We start from the raw sequence: 20,924 nt of genomic DNA, 5'->3' as shown, positions 1-20,924 counted from the left end.
ATTGAATTATATCATCAGGTTTTGTGGTGTTTTATTTGAAGTCTCATTTTTCCCATGAGACTACACCATGCCATCAGAATCCCCTTGATAAAAACTCAGCAGGACTGAAGTGGAAGAAGTGGAAGATTGCCGTACGGTATATAGGGGATGTATCAGTCAGAGTCCTGGCTGGAAACATACCCTCATGTGGGACTTCTGAAGAGAAGCTAATGAAAGTACTCTTTACAGAAGCGTGGGCAGGGCTCAGGGGGCCCATTAAGGATGTCGAGGTTCCCATGACCGCTGTTGGCCAACGACAGTAGGAAGGTATTCCACCCCTGGGCCTGAAGGGTCCAGGGGAGCCTGGGCAGGGCTGCCTGGTAGGAGCCAGTGGAGGGATGCAGCCACTCCCAGAGCTGTGGCTGGCAGTGGAGCAGAGTGCTGAGGGAGGAAACACCCATCCTCTCTGTCCTGCCACTGGCTCCCATTAGCTGAAGCCAACCCGAAGCCAGAGGGCAAGGAGCTCAGGGGCTTGTGTTCTCAGAGATCAGTGTTTTGGGGTGCAGAGGAAGGTGGAGAATGACCGGTTGGGATTGGGTTGGGAGCAAATGGAGAATAACTGGCACATGTATAGGGAAAAAACTATACATATATGGCTTTCTAAAGAGCAAATGTTCTGGTTTACTCTTTGCAGAGGCAACTTCAGGGACTCTGTGTGCTTTTGGGAGGGGAAGGAGGTGCCCATGGTCTTCCTGGCTGTTCCCTAACCCTCTTGTATGGTGCACACAGTCACTCAGCCTTTTCATTTAACAGAATTCCTTAAGTGCACTAGATACATTTATGATCTGCTAAACTGAACTGCTCTTCGGAATGCATTTGACCTGTAGCACTTCATTACGCTTACATATCTTCGTGAAGATAAACATCCTGTGCTTGTTCTCTACCCTAGATCTTTAGTTGGTCCTGTTTGAATTTCTTCACTGGCTGTTTTCTATAGTGGTGGAGACAGGTTGGCTGAATAAAAAATAAGTTTCTCTGGGGAAATTAAGGACTGTGGGCCTTAGAGCTTCAAGAATGGAGGGAAACTTTAGCTTGTATTTGTTTTTGTATTTAAACTGCCTACCTGACTGCTGAGCTGGAACACTGGTCTTTTCCGGCCTTCAGACTCAGACTGAAGTCTTGGCTCTTCTTGGGTCTCTGTCCTGCAGGCTTTTGTTGTTCAGCTTTACTGAGGTATAATTAACAAAATTGTAAGACATTTCAAGTGTATGTGATGATTTGACATAAATGTACACTGTGAAAGGATTCCCCCATCTACTTAAATTAACATATACATCACCCATCACCTTTTTTTTGAGAACGTTTTAAGTTCTACTCTTAGCAAATTTCAGCTGTATGATAGCATTATCAACTATAGTCACCATGGTTATACAACAGATCCACAGACCTTATTTATCTTATAGCTGAAAGTTTGTATCTTTTTTTGTTTTTCCCCCACCCTCTAGGCCCTGGTAACCACTTTTTTACTGTTTCTATGACTTCAACTTATTATTTTTTGATTCCACATATAAGTGATACCATGCAGTATTTATCTTTCTAAACCTTTGGCCTATTGAGTGCTGCCTGGCACTTCCATTCTTTCCGTTGCTAAGGGAACGTATGCATTTTGTTAGGGAAGTTGGCCCGACTGTAAGATTATACATAAGCACTTTAATATCTTAGGTTTCTAGGAACAGAGTTGCTTTCTTTGAAGGCTTCTTCCCTTGGATATCTTAGGGTCCAGAGTCTTTATAAAATAAGAATACTGCTCTCAATTATTTATTGCTAGTTGCAGACATTATTAAAATAGTGTTTGATTCTGTGTGGTCATCCTTAATGTTGGAATTTCAATAGGTCAGGGGCATTCCTTCCAGCTTACAGTGGCCATATTTAAATCTCACTGAAATGCAGACAACATCCAGATTAATAGTTCCCAAAATTTCTCCTCTGAGCTCTAATCTGCCTATGATATCTTCTCCTGTATATCTCACAGGAATCTCAAACTGTGTGTTCAAAATAGAATGTATATTCCCACTCCCTTCCCAGCACCTTCCATCCAAGCCTGTTCTCCTCTCTCATTCTTCTCTTGTACCCATTCGCTCAAACCAGACACCTGGGGTCACCCTATTCTCTCACCCCACGTTTAATCCAACAGCAAGTTTTGCCGTTTCTGAACTGGTAATGGCTAGAAGAGGTTGTAGAGACTGCTCTCATGGCTTTCATTTTAAAGGGAGGTGACTGACCTATAGTCTTAGTAAAGGACTGAGCAATGACTAGAATGCAGGTCATAACTTCAGTATTCTTTACACTTAGACCATGCAGTGTGCTTATTTGTGGAAGCATATTATAAATCCTTTGGAAAATAGCCAATACGGCAAGCTCTAATAGAAAATACAGGAGTAAAGAGCTCTCATTAGATAAGGGATTCCCAACTTTTTCTATGTGAAAAAGTCCTCCAGGTAATTGATACTCCCATGCCATGCTATCTGCTTTAAAGCAAGAAGCTTGGTTTTGAGTTCCATTCTGGAAATACCCAAGCAGGGAACAGTCTACTTTGTGCCACTGAGTACTTTGTTTCTCTGTTTATTAAAAAAAGGAGAAGTAGTGATGGAAGATAAGGATGGGCTGCAGGAAGAAGGTTTGTATCACAAGACCTTGCCTCCCTACCATATTCGACTGGACTAGAGATTACTGACCACACTAGATGTCCAGAACCAGCTAGATCATGCTTTGTCTGTACCACAGCTCACATGCTAAGAAAACCAATTAGTTGCTCATAGACTCAGCAGTTCAAGGGCTAGAGTCAGGGTCAAATTTATCACAATGGTAGGCTTCCCTGGTGGCGCAGTGGTTAAGAATCCGCCTGCCAATGCAGGGGACATGGGTTCGAGCCCTGGTCCGAGAAGATCCCACATGCCGCAGAGCAACAAAGTCCGTGCGCCACAACTACTGAGCCTGCGCTCTACAGCCCGTGAGCCACAACTACTGAAGCCCGTGCGCCTAGAGCCCGTGCTCCACAACTAGAGAAGCCACCGCAATAAGAAGCCGGCGCACCGCAACAAAGGGTAGCCCCTGCTCGCCACAACTAGAGGAAGCCCGCATGCAGCAACGAAGATCAAACACAGCCAAAAATAAATAAATAAATAAATAAATAAATAAATTTATTTAAAAAAATTTATCACAACGGCAAGTCTAAGTTTGTGTTAACCATTATGGGGCAGCCAAAACTCAGAATGGGAAGTCAGACTGCATAGAGGAATGTCAGTTCCTAACCCTGAAGTACTCTGTTTTAGTCATCATGAGACCCAGCTACATTTTGTTTTCTGCCTATGGCTGTTTCTGAAACACTTAGACTTTCAATATAGTACCTTCTTTAACTACTAATATTTTCAATGGGGGAAAACAATTTTCCTAGGCCCCAGTATTTTCTGAAGAACAGATTAAATTTTCTCTGCAAAAATCTTTTTCTTTTTATAGTGTGTAGATCTGAAAATAATCTAAATAGCCACTATGACAAGGACATTAGGATTCATACATCACACACAAAAACATGGCAGGTTTTGCTGAATGAATAATAATAGTCTTGACAGAATTAAAAAGGCTTTTCATTTCATTTTTATCATCAGTGCTTCAATATAGAACATTTTGTAATGATTAGTGGCATGTAGATACCAATAGATTTTTTTTCAAACATCAAGTGCCACTATTTTTTGGTAAATATCGATTTTCACCAAACAAAATAACCAAACATAACACAATTTTAGGACATGGTTAATACCATCAGCATAATTCACCCAATTATAAAAATGACAACACTTAAAATCATGCACATTATTTCACCATTTCATAAAACTTCTTAAACGTCTACAAACTTTCCCAATGTAAAAAGACTTCTCAAAAATGTCATAATAACATTAAGCTACAAAATTCACTATGGAAATGTAGGGAGTTATTCTTCAAATTTTTGCTCTAAGTTTTTTTTTAATCTGTTAAAAAATATAGTGAGGAGTGTGTTGAGAGAGATGGAGAAAAAGGAGCTTCCAGTTGATGGATTCAATAAATCTGAAAATACTTCAGTAATATAGAGGAAAAACTTCAAGATCAAGAATATATTATAAATAAAATCTTTTAACAAGATGAACGATGAGCAGCTCTTGCATCAATTGCACCCACAGGTGAGAGGTCTTCTTGAAGAATGCTTGTTTATAGAATCTTCTGTAAGATAGAGTTGGCTACATCCAATGATTCATCTTTTACTAGAACAATATCATAAGAGTCCATGTACTTTTCTAAAAGCTCATCCACCTAATCAACGACCAAAAAAAAATCACAAAAATTAAATTAATATGCAGGGGGGAGAAGTAAATAATCTCAGTATAAATCTCACTGCTATGTTCAATCTTTTGGGTAAAATGTTGTAAATTATTTTGCTTTCATAAAACCTTTGAAATGAAGAAACACTTTCAAAATTTTAAAACTCATTGACATAGGAAGTTTCCCATATGGTGGCTTTTCTTCTGAAATGATTTCTCTCTAGCCCAGTGGTTCTCAACTGGGGAGATAGTGCCCAAGGAACATTTGGCAATGTCTAGAGACATTTTTGATTCTCAACTAGGGAATGATATGGGCTTCTAGTGGGGAGAGGCCAGAGATGCTTCATTTAGAATGTACACTCTCCCTCCCCGCCAATACCTATAGCATGCATATGTGCATACCAACTCCTTTAATCATCACCAAAGTAAAGGGATAAAGAGAAATCAAAATGTCTCTAAAATAACTGGGGCTTCCATGGTGGTGCAGTGGTTAAGAATCTGCCTGCCAACGCAGGGGACATGGTTTTGGGCCCTGGTCTGGGAGGATTCCATATGCCACGGAGCAACTAGGTCCGTGCACCATAACTACTGAGCCTGCAAGCCACAACTACTGAGCCTACGTGCCACGGCTGCTGAAGTCCGCGCGCCTGGAGCCTGCACTCCACAACAAAAGCCACCACAATGAGAGGCCCGTGCAGTGCAACGGGGAGTGGCCCCTGCTTGCCAAACTAGAGGGCCCGTGCGCAGCAACGAGGGCCCAGCACAGCCAAAAATAAATAAATAAATTAAAAAAAAAAGTCTCTAAAATAACTATTTTCTCAGGCACCTTTGGTAACAGTTGTCTATAAAGTTTCATCCTAATTTTTTTTTTCTAAAGAAAATTAAATGACATCTATATACTTACTCTATCATTTAGATATCCAATTTTCAGAATGTGTTCAACATTGGCTACTCCATCTGCCATTTTTAAGTCCCCTTGGGAGTCTCCCAGCAGAATTATGTTGCTATTGTTTTTTAGTTGATTGAAATATTCCGTATTCTTCAAGGATCCATCATGTTTGTTAAACACATGAATTAGTTCTCCTTTAAATCCTCTGAGCAGCCCCTGTTAAAAATATAAATCCTCTGAAACAATAGGTTCTGCAAGTTCTACTTGTTGTATTTTTACATTCATGAGAGGTAAGAAGGGCTCTGAGAAGTTAATGATTTCCTAGAGACCACTTTAAATGCATTGAAAACCATTGTAAAACCATTGAAAACCACTGAAAGCACAATGCTTTGAAAACCCAATTTTTACTTTCCATTTGTTTCCCAACCAAAAGGTCTCATTTTATGTATATCATAATATATTGTCTTTCTTAGAACTCATTCAAATAACGTCAGTTCTAATTCACTTTTTTTCCCCATCTATGGATATTAAGTGTTCAGAATTGCTGCATTAAATTACTTTAAAATAAGTTTTACTAATTTTATTATTAGTCTGCAGCTTCAGAAACAGAAGGGTATATATTTTTTTTTTTTTTTTTTTTTTTTTTTTGGCAGTACGCGGGCCTCTCACTGTTGTGGCCTCTCCCGTTGCGGAGCGCAGGCTCCGGACGCGCAGGCCCTCCCGGACCGGGGCACGAACCCGTGTCCCCTGCATCGGCAGGCGGACGCTCAACCACTGCGCCACCAGGGAAGCCCAGAAGGGTATATTATTATTATTATTATTATTTGGTATATTATTTTAAAAACATGGATATAGATATAACCCTGGGAGAGATGATGATTTCCAGAGCAGGCCTATCAACTTGGCCTAATTTAATGAATATACATTAAATAATAAATTAAAATGCATTTACACGATTAAAATATTTTCTGATACTAAAATTAATCATGAAGAATGATTTGCTATTCTTACATTGTCATCAAAATCCATGAAGTTGGACACTACTTTGACATTTGGATAATAAACACCAGCTTGACGGATAACCTCCTCTAGTATATCACCGATACCAGCTGAGAATATGAACACAGGAATACTGTATTGTTGCAGCTTATCAAAGAAATTCTCATATCCGTCCCTGTAAGATGGAGGTAAGAAGTGAGTGTTAAAGAGAAGGTATATCTCCTTTTCACCTATAAGTTATAAAAGCTAAATATTTCTACTTGATTCTATGGCTCATTTATATTCTCATTTCAAAATACTGCCCAAGAGGGCTGTTACTGTTGTCTATGACACTACTGCAAGTTTTTCAAACTGGTTAGCTTTTTATCCTCCTTTCAATAAATTCTAACAGTACAAATTAGATGATTTTAGACTTGCACTGAATATGGATATAAACCTACAGTTCAGAATGTATATCATTTTACAGCAAATAATTGAAGCACACCTTGAAAAACCCACAAAAGGTGAGCTGGAAGACCTCTTGCTTGTCATCTTGCTCATCTACTCCTTATTGTAAGAAAAGCAGAGTGGTGTATTCTCTTTACATCTGGCATCTGTCTTACCTAAGATCTGGCAGCCATAGGTAATGTCTTGATCTTAAAATCAAAACTCATTTTACTCTTAATGGACTATAGGTTAAGCTGCCTACAAAGGAATGAAATACTTACTAGCTGTCCTCACACTCTTTCTGACAATTTAATGCTTTGCTCCTTAGAAGCAGATCACCTTAAAATGTAGCATCATCATATTCACCTAATGAATTGAAAAATTTGAGGTGGTAAACAGTACTGAAAATAAGCTTAAAATTGTTTATATATTATAATTCATATATTATACATATTTTTATTATCTGCTAAAATATATTTGCCTTTCCTAGAGATAGTAGTTTTCAAGGGGAGTTTGAGAATTCAGAAGGCAGATCATGTAACAGAAACAGACTTATGAGCTTAAAATCCTTTTCAAGTTGATTTATAAACATTCCTTTCGTATTTCATGTCTTTCAAAAGTATTTTGCTAAAATATTTCAAAATGGTCTTGGTTTCATAAATTTTTAAGTTAGTCTTGAAATTATCTAATATGTCATTCTACATTCCTTATCTCACCACTTTTATGATAGGTGGCATATTTTGGATATGTTTTTATATGTGATATTTTATAGATTATTTTAATAAAAAACCACACTTGAATACATATATAACAACAGTTCAAGTCTGTAGACAACAACAACAAAAAAACACCTGAGAAACTTACTTGAGCATAATGTCAGATTCTTCCACAATTTCTTTAAGTTTGGCTTTTGGTAAAGCCTGTTCAACAAGCAAACCATGTGATTTAGTATACCTGGAAAGTATAAAGAGAATATCAATTATCAAAGAAAAAGAGAATATCAATTAAAGCAAATTAAGACTATTATCTTTATTAAAAAGCATTCTTCAGTATGAGAAAATGAGTATTTCATTCATCATAATTTTGAATTTAAATTTTAGAGATTTAAATTCAACACTAATGAATGTATACCCCATGTGTCTCAAAATGTGATATGCATGTTCTTACTGTATTTCCCAGTTCTCAAAGTCTGGTTTAATTTAAATGTGTTAATAAGATAATGAAAGGATACAAGGTGTAACTCTTTCCTCAGTCTACAGATAAAACTGAATTGAAGCTAGGGAGGCACAATCATTTCTCTGATTGCAGTGAGAATTAGAGATAAGCCATTTTTTCCCACCTGTTTGTGGTCTGAATTTTCATGAAGAGCCGAAGTACTGAAGATGTTGCCTAGTAAGCCAGAGAAAATTCTTGCTATGGAAATTTTTATATATAGGTGCTTTGTAATTACATAAAACCACCTATAATTATAGCATCTCAGTATAAAAGGCCTTTAGAACCTCTCTAGCTGATATCTAAAAATCCACCTATAATATTCCTAAGTGACCCTCCTCTCTGAGTCAGCTCCCTTCATGTTAGTGAGCTCATTCTCCCAGGGAAGTTTATACCATTGCTAGAAAATTCTAATTGCTGGACAGTCCTTTCTTTCATCATGTTGAAATTAGTTGGCTTAAGCCTTCCAAGTCTAGCTCTGTTTCGAGAGGCATGTAGAGTAAGGCTAACCTCTTTTCAGTGTTTCATACCATAAAAACTAATTAAGTGTGAAACGTATTCAGGTTAGGTAATGGGATAATGAAAACCAGTAACATCATTCCTAGTCTCTTGAGACTAAAACCGCAAGTTGTTGCTTCTCAAATCAAAGCATCCTCTCTATTCCTTGAAATCTTCCTCAAATGGGATGGCTCCAATTCCTGTGATTATCTTAGTGGACTCCTTTGACACAGACTAAGTTTGTCAACATTTCTCTTAATAGCATTCTCCCAAGACTCAACACAATGCTTCCACTGAGGTCTGCTTGGAATGCTGCATTTCGATTAATGCGACCAAAATCAGAGGCTCATTTCTCAGTAACTATGTCACCTGCTGGCTCCAACTAAGTTCAGTCAACTTAAATCCTAATTCTTTTTCTTTATACATTCAGCCACATCTGTCCATATACTTAAAAAATTTTTCTTCTTTTTAATTTAAAGCTTGAGTGCAGGATTTAAATTTATTCCCATTGATCTTCATATTAACAAAACAAATTCTAGACTGTTGCAGTGATTAGAGAATTTGAGTTCATTTTGTCATATTTAATCACTGCTCTAACTCACTGGATAATCTATGAATCTATATACAGTACAGGGGAAAACCATTAGTTGTAACTGTAATGTTATTTTATATTTTTAACCCTCCCATCACCCAATACACACTTACCACTCTACTATATAAGGGTACTTCTCTTCTACAGTAAGAACAGGATCAATCTCAATAGCATAATACTTTTCCTTTAGTTGCAGTAACTAGAAATAAGTGAATAACAATCATTAAGACTAGAGTTGTCATTAAGCTGCTTAGTTTTACAGAAAGCAAAACAATGTAAGCAAGTGTTTTCCACAAACTGCTTTATATGGTAAAGATTAGGTCATGCCTAGCTAATGCATAGATCCACTGAAGACATTTTTGTTGATCTTAGTTTACATGTAACTAAATATACCTGCAAAAAGTTACCTTGCTTTTTCAGGGGCTTCCCTGGTGGCGCAGTGGTTAGGAATCTGCCTGCCAATGCAGGGGACACAGGTTCGAGCCCTGGTCTGGGAAGATCCCACATATCGCAGAGCAACTAAGCCCGTGCACCACACCTACTGAGCCCGTGTGCCACAGTTACTGAAGTCCGTGTGCCTAGAGCCTGTGCTCTGCAACAAGAGAAGCCACCGCAATGAGAAGCCCGTGCACCGCAACAAAGCGTAGCCCCTCCTCGCCGCAACTAGAGAAAGCCTGAGTGCAGCAGCTAAGACCCAACATAGACAAAAATAAATAAATAAATAAAATAAATAAAATTTTAAAAAAAGTTACCTTGCTTTTTTTTTTTTTTCGGTACGCGGGCCTCTCACTGCTGTGGCCTCTCCCATTGCGGAGCACAGGCTCCGGACGCGCAGGCTCAGCGGCCATGCCTCACGGGCCCAGCCGCTCCGCGGCATGTGGGATCTTCCCGGACCGGGGCATGAACCCGTGTCCCCTGCATCGGCAGGCGGACTCTCAACCACTGCGCCACCAGGGAAGCCCTACCTTGCTTTTTTAAAGTACTTTCAGGTCAGTAATTCAGTGAAACCAGTAATCAAATTATCACTACCAAAAAACTCTTGTTCTCCTATGAAAGTATTCAATTTGATTCATATATGGAGTCTTATTTGTTAAAATAGACACAGATAGACACTTACTCAAGGAAGTAGAGAACTAAGCCAGTTTCCTGATCAATTTAAGGGGACAAAATACATAAAACCACAGTACTTTTTTTTGGCTGCAAGGCTTGTGGGATCTTAGTTCCCCGACCAGAGATCGAACCTGTGCCCTCTGCACTGGAAGCTCAGAATCCCAACCACTGGACGTCCAGGGAATTCCCGTCACAGTATTTTTGTTTTAATTCTCCAGTTAATGTAAGGATACCAGAATATTTTGGTAATCTATTAAAAGTTTCTCATGTAAGTTTTATTGTTATTGTTAAAAAGTTACTGTTAATTTTTTCATTAAAATAAGTTGGGAGCATATAGTCCATACAGTAAACCTAAGATCTATTGAGTGTTTACTATGCGCCAGATATGTCTATAAGCACTTTGCAACCATTCTTGTTTGTATAAATGAACCTGAAAAAACTCTCAACAAAAAGGGTAATGAAGTCTTTGAGTAACTCTGGATTATAGTTAGTGTTTACCTTTTCTCGACATTCATCTGTAATTAGCTTACAGTTGTCAATGACATCTAAAGAAAGAAAGCAAACTAGGCATTAAAAAAAAATACTCTGAACTATACTCAATATCCTGGGAAAAACCATAATGGAAAATAATATAAAAAAGAATATATATATGTATAACTGAGTCACTTTGCTGTACAACAGAAATTAAACATTGTAAATCAACTATACTTCAATTAAAAAATAAATTTAAAAAAAGAAAAGAAATACTCTGATGCTACTAGTTCTATAAATAACTTATTACTTTTAACTTAAACGCCAAGTCAAGAAGCATGGTCATTACAACTTTTGGTGTTAGTGCTGTAATTCACATGGCATTCCTAGAGAATCTAATGGTTTTAAAATCTAAACCTTGGATCTAAAGCTTTTTTCCTACATTTGGGATTACTTGATTAGAAATTCTCCAGAGAGGAATTACTGGGCCAAAGGGTACAATTTTTAGTAGTTTTTAAAAATAAATTATCAATGATTTGTCAAATTACACATGTTCCAACAGTTAGTGAGAGAGCTTATATCAGGTTGAAGAGTATTATTTTAAAAACTCACTGCCAAGTTTGGAAACCAAAAAAGGTATATTACCCTAGCAACAGATTTTAACTGAATATTTATTTAGTAACTCACTCTTTTACTTAGTTTATCAATGACACAAAAATCTAGTAATATTCCTAGAAAACACAAAGCATTTGATAAATCTGTTTCTTTAGGCTAATTCAAAGTTTAAATTCATTTAAATATTTCCTGAATAATAAATAGACCACATTTGAAGAGAAAAATTTCAGAAGTCTTCATTCCTCTTACAACCAAAACCATACAGGAAAATAGCCATTTATGTAACATGGGGAAAACAAATCCTAAAAATATAATAATAAAATAATAAGGCTCCCTCACTTTCAATGTCCAAAAAGAAGAAAAAACCCCAAGCAATCTCATAGATAATACAGGTAGAAAAGGAACTAAAAATAATGATTAATTTCATAAATTTGTTTATGAATGCCACACTTACTATGACATGATGGGCATCTTCTCCCTCTGTAGGAAAATCGACTCAGTGTCATATCAAAGTCTGTTATTATCTGTAAGAAAAGGGAAAAAGGCATTATGAAATTACAGCCACCAAGGCCAGACACTTAATGCACATTTCCTAGAGGCACGAGACTGTGTTCCGTCCCTGCCCTCCACCGTAGGTTATTCGGTCTATACTGAGATTTCTAATGCAGTTCATATATCAAGTCCTGAGAATTTCCTTAACTACAAAGTGAACCTTAAGTGCCCCAGCACTGTCGCCAAATAAAATCTGACTAATCGGTATAGGAATTTGCAATTGCAGGTAATATGGTTACTATTCCCGACAGCAATAAAACATTGCACAATTTCAACCTACTTGGTCAGTGTACAAAAATGCAGTGGAAGCAAACTATATGAAGCTTTTCGTTATTGAAACTGTTACATTCTTTTTTTAAAAAATTAATTAATTTATTTGTTTTTGGCTGTGTTGGGTCTTCGTTTCTGAGTGAGGGCCTTCTCTAGTTGTGGCAAGCGGGGGCCACCCTTCATCGCGATGCGCGGGCCTCTCACCATTGCATCCTCTCGTTTCGGAGCACAGGCTCCAGACGCGCAGGCTCAGTAGTTGTGGCTCACGGGCCTAGTTACTCCGCGGCATGTGGGATCTTCCCAGACCAGGGCTCGAACCCGTGTCCCCTGCACTAGTAGGCAGATTCTCAACCACTGCGCCACCAGGGAAGCCCCCGTTACATTCTTGAGTTAACTTGTCTATTTAGGTAAACTCTACCAATGAATGAATGATACGTAGCAGCAGTTTACCAACTCTTGAAACTTAGGAGACTGGGCTAAATATTTTTTCAGAAATGTTTAAAAAAAGGAATGTTTTTACTGAATATCCAGACTGTTGATTTAATTTACATGTAAAACATTCCTTTTAAAAAAAGGAAAGATTTTTTTTAAAAAGTTATCTATCTCCTAATAAAGTTACATCTTACTTTGAACTACTATGATTTATTTTAAAAAGTTTTTTGGCTGTGGTGGGTCTCCGTTGCTGCACGCAGGCTTTCTCTAGTTGCGGCACGCGGGATACTCTTCATTGCAGTGCGCGGCCTTCTCATTGCGGTGACTTCTCTTGTTGTGTAGCACGGGCTCTAGGGCGTGCAGACTTCAGCAGTTGCGGTGCGCGGGCTCAGTAGTTGTGGCGCACGGGCTTAGCTGCTCTGCAGCATGTGGGATCTTCCCGGACCAGAGCTCGAACCTGTGTCCCCTGCATTGGCAGGCAGATTCTTAACCACTGTGCCACCAGGAAAGTCCTGAACTACTATGATTAATTAAATTAAAAGAACAACTTGAAACTGTACATGTTTTAAAGAATATTATATTAATATTAATATTTTACTTAAGATGGTTTAATATTTATGCACAGCACTAGTTAGCTTAGCACTTAATATTAAAGAAAAGCTAAATTTATCTCAAGGCTACTAATTTTGTTTGTTTCCAGTGGGTCATTCTGCATATTTTAGACCAATTCTAGATATATCTCTTAGATTTTACATTCCAAAAGGACAGGCGAAGCTTGCTATCTAAACTTTCTTTACTTAGATTGTAGCAACACATAGGATGAATGGGTCTGCTTGAACATGAAAAATAAAGGTTTAATACTTAAGCCTTCTTGATAATTATTCACCTGAAGTTTGGCAGCTCCTCCTTTGATAAGACCACAGATAATTTCTTCTACTCTTGTAGGGTTCTTGATGCGAACTGAATTTTTCTGGAATTCTGGCATCTAAAAATCAAAGAAATTAATTAACTATTTTTAATTCCTTTCTCCCCAGGTTTCTTTGATACTAAGCAGAATAATATAAAAAGCTTATATTCTTTAAAGATGTAAACATGTTGGGGCATTATTTTTAAAAAAGCAAACCACCATATCAAGTTGCCATTTATTTATAGAAAAAATTTTAAAGCACATCAGTAGTTTCCATCTAGAAGATTAAGGCCAAACTACATTTGTAATACATTATCAGAAAATGCAATTTTTTTAATTATAAAAGTCATGCATGTTTACCACAGAAAAAAACCAAAGGGTAAAAAAGAAATAAAAAGTGCCTGGAATTCTACTGCCCAAAGATAAACAAGTAAACATTTTAATCAATTTTCCATTATTTTCATTTTTATGATTGCAATCATGCATGTATATGCACATAATTAATCTCATTCTCATTACACACTTTTGCACCTGGCTTTTTTTTTTTAACAGTACTTTTAACAGTTTTAACAGTACTTTTTTTTTTTTTTTTTTTTTTTTGTGGTATGCGGGCCTCCCTCTGCTGCGGCCTCTCCCGTTGCGGAGCACAGGCTCCGGACGCACAGGCTCAGCGGCCATGGCTCACGGGCCCAGCCGCTCCGCGGCATGCGGGATCCTCCCAGACCGGGGCGCGAACCCGGTTCCCCTGCATCGGCAGGCGGACGCGCAACCACCGCGCCACCAGGGTATCCCAACAGTACTTTAAAAAAAAATGCATTCTTTTTATAAAAAAAATTTTATTTATTTATTTATTTTTGGCTGTGTTGGGTCTTCGTTGCCACGCGCGGGCTTTCTCTAGTTGAGGTGAGCGGGGGCTACTCATCAATGCGGAGCGCGGGCTTCTCATTGCGTTGGCTTCTCTTGTTGTGGAGCACGGGCTCTAGGCATGCAGGCTTCAGTAGTTGTGGCACGTGGGCTCTAGAGCGCAGGCTCAGTAGTTGTGGCGCACGGGCTTAGTTTGCTCCGCAGCATGTGGGAATCTCCCTGGACCAGGGCTTGAACCTGTGTCCCCTGCATTGGCAGGAGGACTCTTAACAGCTGTGCCACCAGGGAAGTCCTTGCATCTGGCTTTTTGAAATTAATATTAATGTATTTAATTTGAAAAGTTGCTTCAAGATCTTTGCTTCTTTATTGTACTATATCCCCCCAAACTTCATTGTCCTTGGCATAAATTTTACGATGGATTTATTTCAAGTTAAGACCCTACTAGGTATTAGACCACCTGGGCTTAGAGCTGCCACTAGGCTGGTTTATGCAGGTTTTAGTTTTGCTCAACAATTTAATGTTATATAAATATTGTTTCTCTTTTCTACCATATCACAGATACAATGAAATTGATCAGAGTTTGATCAGAGTAAAATCAGCACCAGCACAGTGCTCTTACAGCTGTACAAGAAGACTGGGGGAAGGAAACTATGAATCATTTAATAGTCAGCTCACAGTATAGAAAGAAAATAACTGAACCTCAAATCAAGATGCTATAGTGGTTTGTATCAGATAATATTTATTTACTTTATATCCTATTATTATGGGTGTGTTATCATCAATATTAACATATTTCATGTGTGTTATGGACACAGTTATGAAAAATTCCCCAGACTTTGTATCTCTGCTACAAGAGAGTCTGACCAGTTAAGTCTTTTAGGTCCCATGTTGTCGCTACATAATGGACAAAATTAGAAAATCAGAAAAAAGCTAAAATGTTTTCCTAAGGCTGGAGGATGAATACAGAGTGTACAGGAAAGAGAAGTGGGAACATTAAATTTTTCTCCATGAATGAAAGACCTGGACTATAATACACTTAATTTTAAAAAGCCATATTTAAATAGGATAGGATAACTTGCAATGCAACTAACCTTCATACAGTGATCTTTAATTTAAATGGACTTTAAAGGGTTTCAAAAGAATAAAGAAGGTTATTTAAATCATCTAAATAAATCACTATTTTATTGTGATTTTTTTAATAGATGAGAAAAACCAATAGGCATTTGTCCCTACATTCCTTTTTTTCATTCATTAATATCCATTCACTTGTTTTATAAATATTTACCATGTGTCTACTTTGTGTCAGACACGAGAAGCTAGAGATATGATGACATGATGCTTATACTGTTTTCTTGTTGAGTTTTAGGAATCACTGCTGTTTTGGAATATCACTTCTGTTGCTCCCTTACAAATACCTTAGTTAGTAAATGATCCCCTAACTAAATTCTGCTCTTACTTCTGCCTTAACTGGCAGATGCATAACAACCAGCATATGCTTGATTCAATAACTAACCCGTTGATGAAAGCAATAGAGGGTATATGTCACCTACTGTATTTTCGCCAAGAAAATTAGACATTTTGTTTCAGTGTGCCGATACTGAGGAAGATGTCCTGCCTCAAGCAAGTCACATATTACAATACATTTAATTTTAAAACAGGACTTCAAAGTAGGCTGGTTTCTGCTAGGCTAAACAACTATTAGATTGGTTTATTTTACAGTGAAAATAAAGAGAACCAGCGGCTAGAGGCATTCATATCCCTGCTTCTGCACAAAATATAACCATTCATTTTCAGATAAATGAGTAGCGAATACTCAAACAGTACTAGGGTGAAATACCAGTGATGAAAACAGATGGAAGGGCAGCTGCTTTCTCCAGAGAACACGACAGGATGGAGGACACCAGTGTAAGAAATAAAAAAACTATAATTATACTTGCCTTGGACCATATGGTAATACACCACACACACCCCTTTCCACAATACACATACAATATTACTAAAGTATATGATAAATACTTCTCAGGAACTTGAGATATTGGACATTTTAATCAAATATTTTAGAATACAGGCTAAGAAATACAATTTTATATATGAAATGTGTCAATGAATATCAGAACATTATGAAGCACACTGCAGGAGTATGCATTTCATCATATGTCACATACTTTTGTTACCTCCTCAAATCCCTTCCTCATACTCCTCTTGGACAAAATACACCTTCCTCTTTGGTGGTACATAAAATAATGATACTTGAAATTTGAAGGGCAAGTTATTTTAAATTTTTCGAAAACTTTCCAATTTGATAATACAATTTTATGAAAAATAAGGGACTAAAAATTTCCATCATTTGTGAGCAAAAGAAAACAAATTCATTTTCTAAGGCCATAATATAAAATGTTAGGGAGGGAGCAAAGCTTTCCTGACAAGAATCAGGGTATTCTGGTTGACTGGAGCCTAATCTGAAGCAATGCTAAAGATAACTATGGAAAACCTAAAATATACTTGTTCTGGCTGATCTTTAATATACTGCATTTGTACAGATGAAATGAATTCCTAATTATTAGTCTACTTACATATTCAGAATGCATGATTTCTAAAGAAATTGATTGCAAAGTTATATAGTTTTGTTCACAACCCTATAGCAATATTAGAGTGTTTGATATTATCTTGTGGATACACTGAGATGATATAAATGAATATCTGCATGGTAGTCACAAAATTGTCCAAAGGATGTCTACCTGTATTTTTCTAAACACGGCCACATCAAAATTAGTTGAATTACTTAAGAATCTTTGTCTGAAGCTCTCAGGGAAAATATTTTTTCTTTGTTTTCCAATGTTCACATATGGTACAAGCAAAAGTCTTCATTACTGGTACAAAGGAGTGGGCACTACAATTTTTATGTGATGACATAAAAAGTATAGATTTTTAAAACCACCTATTCAGACTGGTACATTTACTCACTCACATACCTGGATGATTCTATGATTTACTTTGAAGATTATGCACTGCTAAATTTTATTGATAGCCATCTCTCCTGCCTACCACATATCTGGCCGTTCTCCACATTAAGGGAGTGTAGGCCAAATTCTTTCCTTCATTTACCATATAGTCTTTAACTATAAGGCATTCTGTTAAGCAGCTCTGTAAAAGATACATAAGTTTTAGTAAGATATACATCTTATAATCAAATGCATGTTCTCTAACATGGATTATAATACAGGAACCCAAATAACTGATACATTGCCAAGATGTCCAAGTATAATACCAGAGAAACAAAAGAAATTGAGATTACTTCTGCTGGGGTCAAAGGAGGGAGGGCCAATGGAGCTAGGATTTCAGAGTGAAACAGGATTTGGGTATGCTGAGACTGGGGAGGGGTCAAAGTACAGGGTCTAATGTGGGAAAAGGATAAATAGCTGTTTTTCTAGAACGTAAGTGTGCATGGAGAAGAGTGTGAGTGTGTGTACAGTCTGGAAGGAGATATTTGGACTCAGATCATGAGAAGTTAAGAATAACATCCTAAGGAGATATCAACTTAAAAGATGTATCAATGTTTTTAGAAAAGCAAACCCAAGGTAAAAATTGTGTAAATTCATGTAATGATAGTAAAAAGTATTTAAGTATATATCATCTTTTGGCTTGTTTTCCTTCAATAGTGTTATTGTGGGTTAACTACATTGCTACTTGCTTCTAAAGGAGACACATGTTAGAAGGTTCTAGGATCCAGGTAACAACAAATTATATGGTAAGGCTTTCCTATGTCTCTTGTATTCATTTTGGTTAAAAAAAAAGAAAAAGCAAAAGAAAATCAACTCAAGCAAGAATATGAGTTTAGAATGATTTAATTCAGCGATGTTCATGCTCAGTACCAATGAATTAAATGCCAATCATGCAATGGATGGAAAGATCATGTCCAAGTATTAGGCTGAACCATACAAAACTGCCAATATTGGACTATATTTGATGTATTAAAAAATTCAGCAATTTCATATGCTTTATCCTAACAGCTCTAAGTATACTGATGACAAGCTTAATCAGCACTTTGAGTCAACTTTAACCTCCCATCACATATTAGATGAGGAAAGTTAAACGAGAGATTTACTAATTGTGACACAAAGCTGTTTGCATGCTAAGTTCTGGTTTATAGGCTCAAACCAGAAAAAGAAAACTAGAAAGAAAAAGGATGAAAAAAAGGAGAACAGGAAGAACAACAAAAAGGACAGAAAGAGAAAATACGAAAGAGATCATGGGGTAGTTGTCCTCTTTAAAAGACAGAAACTGTGATTTAAAAAATTTTTATGAATAAGGAGGATGGACATAATTTTCCCCACACATACAAATAAATGCTACTTACAGAGCTAAAACACTTACTAACATAATATAGGAGATTCACATTCACTGAGTGCTTACTATGTGCTATGAGGTACTTTATATATACTTTTTCATTAAATATGTATAAGAACATTTCAATTATAAGATGAATAAGGTCTGAGGATATAATGTATAACGTGGTGATCATAATGTTTAACACTATCACAAAATTGAAATTCACTAAGAGAGCAGAACTCAAATGTTCTCAAAAAAAAAAAAAGGTAAATTTGTGAGGTCATGGATGTGTTAACTAGATGGGGTAAACTTTCACAATGTATATGCATATCAAATCATCACACTGTACACTTTAAATATCTTGTGATTTTATTTGTCAATTATATCTTAATAAAGCTGGGAAAAGAGATGAATGAAAACAACACAAGGTTGGGGCTTTCACACCCATTTCTTAAAAGTGAGATGGTTGCCTTCATTCAATGGTATCACAACTATCAAGGACTGAGTTAAGATCTGAAGCCAGTTCTGATGCCAAAACCTATATTTTCCCTACTTCATCCTAATTTCTATAATGCAATGAAAGCTACTGCTGTTCAAGAAGTTTTTAAAAATTCTTAAATGCTGGTCATTTTAATTCAGAGGCCTAAGATAAAAGATCTCATGCTGTATGATTTAAGTGTGCTGTTGCTCAGCAAGGAAAATTTAGCACAAAAAGGAACGGGGTAATCATTTTATATGCCGAGAAACACTTTAACGTACATTATATTTCAAGCAAAAAGAATTCCAAAGAAATTCAATTCAACAAACATTCGAAGTTCTACTGTGTGTCTAACATTGGGAAGAAAGATCTGTATACAGTTACAGTCCCATAATTAATTAATTATCTGGTTAGAGACAGAGGTAAAAGGGTGAAGATTCACCATTAATAAATGGAACTGGAAATGTTCAAATACCCACCATTTTCACATGTACAGCAGAATCTTGATTAGGCATTTCTTGGTTATCCAATCTTCTGGATTTTCCCAGGTGATGTCACAGTGAAAGAGAGAGAAAAAAAGTACATGTGACATACATACATTTTAGTCTCTTCCTTTATGTTAATGACATACCTGGGAGGTGCTTTTGGTTTGATTGAAATACCGAGTTACTGAACGCATTTTTTTTTTTCTTTCCTAAGAAGCTCAGCAAAGATTTTACTCTATCTCACAAAGTTTTGGTTTAAAATTGTGTATGGAGAAGTTGCAGCTCTCCTATAAGAATTTATATGGTGTTAATAAGATTTGAATAGAATTAAAGTGAAGTATATATTTGCAAGAAAATGCTTTATTGCAAGAACACTTTATCAACATCTCTACATGTAAGGGTGAAGTTTGTGGGAAAATTATGCATTATTATTACTGAAAAAGAATGTAAGGAGAAGCATAATCCACACAAGTCAAATTTATTCTTCAATTTTCTCATATTAATATCTTTAATTTTGTGAAATGATGTGACTAAGATCTGACTTGTGTTTGAATCTAGCATAGTGTCTGGCACAAAATAGGTATGTAATTGAATGATCATTTAAGGGTTTTGGGTGAAATTTATAGGCATCTATTTGTTAAACCAAAAGAAGTTTTAAAAATACCCTATCATTATACTGGGCTTCCCTGGTGGCGCAGTGGTTGAGAGTCCTCCTGCCGATGCAGGGGACACGGGTTCGTGCCGCGGTCCGGGAAGATTCCACATGCCGCAGAGCGGCTGGGCCCGTGAGCCATGGCCGCTGAGCCTGCGCGTGCGGAGCCTGTGCTCCGCAACGGGAGAGGCCACAACAGTGAGAGGCCCGCGTACCGCAAAAAACAAAAAACAAAAACCCTATCATTATACTAAGTTTCATTTTTGCAGTATAAATCTTAGGGAAAATTATTTATTTTTGTTCCTCAATGACTTTACTTTTACTTTATTCTAGGTAAGCAAAATTTTATAATAAAAGCACTGTTTAAAAAGGGTTAGTTGAGAGGGAAAAACTGACTTTTTCTTCAACTCTAGTAATAGAAGTTGAACATTAGATGTGTGTTCTTTATAATTAAAATGCGTGTAGCAGACATAAAAAAATTCTCAAATCCTAAAATCCATCCCCCCTTCCACTTTAAGTACATATATAAAATTGGGAAATATCTTACTTAAAAAAGTATTTCCCACCCTTCTCAGAAAGGCTTTTAGTAAGCTGATGATCTTATAACTGATGGTATCTTCAAGTTGAATAAACAGTATTTCCAAATAGTAAGATACCTGCATTTTTTCACATCTGAAAAATATTGTCATCAAAACTGCCTGGCAAGTCTGTTTCTTCATTTATAGAATCCAAAGCATAAAATATTAAATGCTTATGGCTTTTCTTCAATATCTGATATCTGAAAAGGATTTCTAGATTTCTCAGAAGGCACT

At 36.9% G+C, this 20,924-nt stretch overlaps 1 protein-coding gene across 5 annotated transcripts in view; it reads right to left on the bottom strand.

Annotated features, from left to right (window-relative positions):
- Positions 1-3,463: 3,463 nt before the first annotated feature.
- The window catches only part of NT5C3A (5'-nucleotidase, cytosolic IIIA), a 41,890-nt gene continuing 24,429 nt past the window's right edge, over positions 3,464-20,924 (bottom strand). For 3 of the 5 annotated variants that reach the window (XM_007113089.3, XM_007113088.3, XM_028489907.2), the window contains 9 exons: positions 19,455-19,509; positions 13,284-13,382; positions 11,598-11,667; positions 10,556-10,602; positions 9,061-9,146; positions 7,510-7,599; positions 6,232-6,394; positions 5,236-5,436; positions 3,464-4,323 (listed from right to left, as the gene is read on the bottom strand). In XM_007113089.3, coding sequence (XP_007113151.1) covers positions 4,222-4,323; positions 5,236-5,436; positions 6,232-6,394; positions 7,510-7,599; positions 9,061-9,146; positions 10,556-10,602; positions 11,598-11,667; positions 13,284-13,382; positions 19,455-19,490 — 894 coding nt within the window. In that variant the 5' untranslated portion in view covers positions 19,491-19,509 and the 3' untranslated portion in view covers positions 3,464-4,221. The remainder of the gene's footprint in view (positions 4,324-5,235; positions 5,437-6,231; positions 6,395-7,509; positions 7,600-9,060; positions 9,147-10,555; positions 10,603-11,597; positions 11,668-13,283; positions 13,383-19,454; positions 19,510-20,924) is intronic. The other 2 variants (XM_007113087.3, XM_055084930.1) reach the window with 2 other exon arrangements.

The sequence above is a fragment of the Physeter macrocephalus genome, chromosome 5 (genome assembly GCF_002837175.3).
Source record: "Physeter macrocephalus isolate SW-GA chromosome 5, ASM283717v5, whole genome shotgun sequence".
In the NCBI taxonomy this organism is placed as follows: domain Eukaryota; kingdom Metazoa; phylum Chordata; class Mammalia; order Artiodactyla; family Physeteridae; genus Physeter; species Physeter macrocephalus.
This window is presented reverse-complemented; position numbering and strand designations above follow the sequence as displayed.